This window comes from Phalaenopsis equestris, unplaced genomic scaffold (genome assembly GCF_001263595.1).
Source record: "Phalaenopsis equestris unplaced genomic scaffold, ASM126359v1 Scaffold000002, whole genome shotgun sequence".
In the NCBI taxonomy this organism is placed as follows: domain Eukaryota; kingdom Viridiplantae; phylum Streptophyta; class Magnoliopsida; order Asparagales; family Orchidaceae; genus Phalaenopsis; species Phalaenopsis equestris.
The window spans coordinates 56,046,965-56,052,879 of record NW_018164444.1 but is presented as its reverse complement, the minus strand read 5'-3'; the positions used below and the strand labels follow the sequence as shown (position 1 = coordinate 56,052,879).

The window sequence follows — 5,915 nt, the reverse complement described above, 5'->3', positions numbered from 1 at the left end:
TGTTTTTGAACCAAAATTATTTCAATATCAAAGTGGAGTCAGTTCTTATTACTTATCCCCAAGATATTTCTACATTGATAGAGTAATTTTTTTATTAGGGTCTCTTTTTCTCTCTTCCTCTAACTAGTGATTTTTATTATATTTTAGACTATTTTAGCTCTACTTTCGTGAAATGTTGAGACAAAAATTTTTGTATATTATGCCCCGAGATTCATGTTTAATTTTATAATTTTTTTGTAATGTATCAAATACGACTATCAGTTTCTTTTTAAAAATGAAATTTATCTTTTCAAGCATAGGTTTATGATTTCAAAGATCAAAGTTTTGTTTAAGAGCATTTGTTTGAAATATTTATAAATATAAAATTTAATAATTAGTGAATATTTTGACTCATTAATTTTTTAAAAAACTAATAATTTACATATAATTTTTTTTGTCAAAATAAATATTTATAAAATAGTTTGAAATAACTTTTATATTTATTTTGGATCTATTTATAATAATTTTAATAGTCAATTTTATAACTATTTTACTTACTTTTTATATTTCAATTTAACAGATAAAAAATAGGTAAAATAACATTTCATTATAAATAATTACAACAAATGTATGCAAAAATACAAATTAAAAAAAAATAAAAAACCAAAATTATATTTTATTATTAACAACAATCTTTCTTAAAAATTTATTTTAAAATAAATATTATACAATGTTTACTTGTTCTTTTATTAAAAATATTACAATTTAAATTAATAACTTGAAAAAATAAGTAATTGAATTTATTAAATTATTTAATATCATAAATATAACCTTCTAATTCAAATTTTTATTAAATTTAGCAATTTTGTTTACTTAGAAATTTTATTTTTTCCCCATTTTTATAAATATAAATTCCCACACTGATTAAGAAATCTAATAGATTTAAATAAACCACCTTCATTAAACCCGCAATTTGAAATAACTAAGAAAGCAGCGACCGACACGATCGCAACATACAAAGACCTCTGAAACTCATCTTTTCTCCTTCTTCCTCCTTGCTCCTAGCCAAAACCATTGATGAAGGTAACCATCATTTTTCTTTCCCCACATCCTCACACTCTCCTTTCACGAGCTTCAACTTCTCTAATTCCCATAAAAAAACAGATGAGAAAGCAAAGACTTGATCACAACATACAAAGAGCTCAGAAACTCCCCTACATGCAAAAGCACCTAACATTACTATTCACAAATCTAGCACCCTCTTCCATCTATTTTTCAAATTCTCACACAAATGCCAACATTTATGACAAAACCCCAACCCATATTTTTCATGTTCATCAAATTCTCAATGTTTTGATCGTGGCATGCATAAATACATTGGTTTGATGGTTCGAAAATATCACATGGGCGCATGATTTTGTAAATAGCAATGTTTCGGGCGTTATGTTTGTAGTTATCCCTAGAAAAAAAAAATGTAAGAAGAGTGAGACCTCAAAATACAATCAAGATTAAAGTTAAATGTAACAAATTCAGAATCTTTAGGAGATTTTCATAAAAACACCTCAACAATAAACAATAGGTGGGCTCAATAATAAACTCCAAATGAAAATAGAGTAGCTAGAACTCATCTGTCGATTCGCAGAAGCGTAGAATCAAGAACGAATCAGAGCGGCAATCTTATGATCGAATCGCAAGACAAAAGCTTTCTTTTGCCACCAGCATTTCGCAGTGAAGAGAAGAAACCGGGGAAAAAACCACTCCTGCAAATCTATTAGCTAAACAATTTTGGGCATTTACATGCATATCGCACAATTCTTCTGTATTTACATATCTCAACTTTCATATTTACACACATCACATTCGAATCCTTAGATTCACATCAACAATAGTATTATCACTTTTAAAGGCAAAATGTATTTTTTTTTCATACATGGGTTTAAAGCATCAAAATGCTACATAAGTAAATATCAAAATTTTGTTGTGAGATATGCCAATACATAAGAATAGTGAGATATATATGTAAATTTCCCAATAATTTTATACTGCCAGATAGCTTCAGACTATGGAATTGGGAGCGGGAGCTTTACCTGATGGGCGCTCAGTTAGGTCAGGATGGCCACTCACAGACACAGATTGGAAAAAAGGAAGAGAATTTGTATGTGAAAAATTAAGAGCAAATGGGAAGAAACCAGACATGAGCAGCACATTGGTAACAGATCCTCTCCCCCTCTGTCCCATTTGGAGTAGATCATCCTCACTAAAATATTCAAACTGCATAACGAGTTCTCATGGATGCGGACGCGACGAAAGAAAAGTCATTACGAAGATGGCGAGCATGGATGCAACGAAATGTAAGAGCAGCATTTGTTGAAGCAGGGAAAAGCCTCCTCAACCAACAAAAAAGAAAAACAAAAAAAAAGTAAACATTTTTAGTGCTTTTTATGAGTCTTCAATTCAACTGTATAATAATCCATGCTATTTAGCTATATATCTTAGCATAAATGAGTAAACACAAAAGCAAACAATGATGCACAGTCTCTTTCAAACAAGATGGTTTAACGGACAGATTTCATAAGATAAGACTAGGGAAACTAGATAATGGCTCCAGCTTGGGATACTTAACTCCTGCTCCTGCTTCAGCGCCTCCCATTAGCTGCAGCATTCCTTCTTCAATAAAATAATAGAATGTCAGTGAAAGTTGAATTAAAAAAAAACACTAAAAAGTGCCCAAAATATGAAAGATGATAGGAAATTACCCATTAATATATGGAGGAGATCTGCTGTAGCTACGACCACGGCGAGATGAAAAGTTTCGACGCCTTGGAGACCAATCACGCGGGCTATAGCTCCTACGCATATAGGTTCTCATGAAAATAGGATTTGCAAAGACATGGTATCCTTTCCAAACTAAGCTATGATGTGGCCATTGCTAAAATTATAATTTAAGGGGAAGTTTCAATATAGATGTACAAGTTCCGATGCAATATGTAATGCATTAGTATTTCAAGCGGGATGTTTTAAACGGAAGCAAGGGGTTCTCATGACAAGTCCATAACCATAATTCCAGACAAAATCAAAAGGAAGATTTTCATATATGACACTCAATTCTTATATATTTACATATTGAATGCCTAAAATTTAATTTTTACATATATGCCATCTTACCTATACATGAAAAGGTGTGTTTCACTTTTTAAAAGTTCAAAGTGGAATTTTTTTGTAATATGAATGATTTGGCATAAAAAGGTGTGTTTCACTTTTTAAAAGTTAAAAGTGGAATTTTTTTGTAATATGAATGATTTGGGTGGTATTAATGTAAAAGTTTAGATGTTGGACATGTAAAATTGTAAATACATAGAAATTACGTGGTATGCACGTAAATGCCCTAAATAGAAAAGCCAAGAAATCTGCACTGCGGACTAAACTGCTAAAATATGAGATTAATGTTAAAGAAAAAGAAATGAAAAGCGAGTCTGTTATTCAATAGAGAAAGAAAAGGTTACATGCCAAAGTTGCCAGGGAAAGATTACCTCCGACCATAACTTGGACTTCCACGAAATCTAGGACTTGGGCTTCTATGGCGCCCACTCCCTAGACCTCCAGGGCCAATTGTCAGGCGGCACTCACGAGCAAAGTGGCCCAGTTCACCACATTTGTAACACTTCAAATCCGAACTACCATAATGGTCACGACCACGACCACGACCACGACCACGACCACCGACACCACGACCATCCTCTGCACTTTTATGAGATAGCTCAACTCTCCACCCATGCTTACCTATAAATCATGTCAAAAAAAAAAAAAAAAAAAGGCATTGCAGTTGTCAAATGAAGTTCAAACAAAAATTGAAAGGGCAATATAAATACATAGCATAGAATTCTTACTTAATAATATATCTCACACCTAAACTTTCATATTTACATACATAGCACTTGGTTGTTTTAAACCTACGCATGAAAAAGTGTATTTCACTTTTAAAAAGTGATAATAGTATTATTTTTTATGTAATATTAAAGATTCGAGCGCTATATGTGTAAAATTGAAAGAATTATTTATGTAAATGCTCCAAATTAAAATCTCACCAATCAATAGTATCAAATTATATTAGAATCAACAAGCATTACACCTATCATTATCACTAGGCATATCCTAACTATTTGAGCTCATTTTTATGAGCCCCCACTCCACTTGTTCTTGCTTGCGCGACATGTGTAAAATGTATTTTCACAAAATTTTAGCACAACTCCACTTATCCTTGCTTGTGCATATATTATAGCCATCAACGTTCATATCAATTTTGGTGGAGCCTAATTATTTTCTACACGGATAAATTATTAGACTAAAATATGGTCCTTACATCAATACATCAATAAAAAACTTATCTTCCAAAAAAAAAAATTTCAACTTTCCTCTATAAGTAGGATAGCATTTTTCTAAGCTTTTCCATGAGTTTATGTTGGGGAAAAATAAGAGAGAGAGCGAGAGAGAGAGAGAGAGAGGAGGCAAAGTAGTGCTCTCGTTTGAGTTTTGAGGTGATGAAAAAAACTCTTCAATAAAAAAAAAATAAGGAGACAAAAGGGAAAGAGGAAACCATAGAGAGAGGAAGATGCAAGGAATAGGTAATAGAAGAGGGGGAAAATTATTCGACTCTTCTGTGGCTATGCTTAACCCTCTTGAAATGAAGCAAGTGTGGTGGTGCTGCAAATAACCATGACAGTGCTAGAGGCAAATTCAGTGAAAATACCTTGTTGTGATCAAGGAACACCACTCTAGATTTTTTATATCTTCCACTCCGCCTCACTTTGTTTCTGGTCCTTTATTATTCTTCTCCAAAAAGTTGGGACTTGAGAAAAAAAAAATCTAATGTAAACATGCCTATTAAAGGGAACCATTTTCTGTGTGGCCATGGATGTCAACACCATGAATCAAGAAGATTGGTGCCTCTAGAACAGACATTATAGTCGTGCGCCTATGTAATAACTGTAAGTCTTAAATAATACATCTAAATACATAAATAATTAAATAAATATTAATAATTCTAATTAAATAGGCTCATCTCTGCGGGTTCGTCTTTAGGAGTCGAAGAAGATATCCTTTCATTTGAACGGAACAAACAAAGAGAGCGAGAGACAGAGGAAGGAGAGGAAGAAACATAAGTGAAAGAGAAGGAAGAAGCAAAGGAGGCTCGCTAGCGAAGTTGAGGAAGAGGAAACGCTAGTGAGCAGTCTGGGAAGGAGGAAGAAGTGTGTGGTACCTTGGAGGTGAGTCATGCACACATCCTGCGCGAACGTGGAGGAGTGTATGCTGAGGAGCTTCGCGTTTGACACCACCATCAAGCCGAGAAAAGTGTGTCGTGTCGAACCCTCGTCAAAGGAAGGAGGGACGAGAACGGCTTGTCGTATTGTGTTGAAGTTGAACCATGCTCGAAGGAAGGAGAAGGGGAGACAATCCATTGCGCGTGAGTCTTGTGTCGGAGTGCATGAAGGAGGAGAACTGACCGAAATAGAAGGAGAAGAGAATGGTTGCTTGCGACGACTGTGTGTGGGAAAAAAAATATTACATCAGTACTACGCACTGTCGGCACTAAAAAATTGTTTTGTGGGTGTCGCCCGTAAGAAGCTGTCGGCAGCCGGAATTGAAATCACATCGCCCTCTTCGAAATGACGTTTTAATTTACGTATGTATATATATATATATATAATTTTAGAAAAATATGAAATCAAAATGACATCATATTTTTCACAGTTTAAATGAAAGAGCGCTCTACCTCAAATCCTGTATCTATCTCGAGGGATAAACACAAGACTTGAGGATGATGCTCGATCAAATAAACTAAGAAATATATGACATCTGTTTGGTCTGCGAAACCGTTTTATTTGCCGACAAGTTCCCCTATTTAATACAAAAAATTAAATAGAGTTTATTTTAGGCTG

At 33.7% G+C, this 5,915-nt stretch overlaps 1 protein-coding gene across 3 annotated transcripts in view; it reads right to left on the bottom strand.

Moving 5' to 3' along the window:
* Positions 1-1,547: 1,547 nt before the first annotated feature.
* LOC110032550 (serine/arginine-rich splicing factor RSZ21A-like) overlaps positions 1,548-5,915 on the bottom strand; it is a gene marked incomplete at its 3' end in the record, with an annotated part of 41,527 nt that continues 37,159 nt past the window's right edge. The window contains 3 exon segments of one of the 3 annotated variants that reach the window (XM_020736213.1): positions 1,548-2,646; positions 2,736-2,828; positions 3,510-3,759. In XM_020736213.1, the coding sequence (XP_020591872.1) occupies positions 2,616-2,646; positions 2,736-2,828; positions 3,510-3,759 (374 nt within the window). 3 annotated transcript variants of the gene reach the window in all.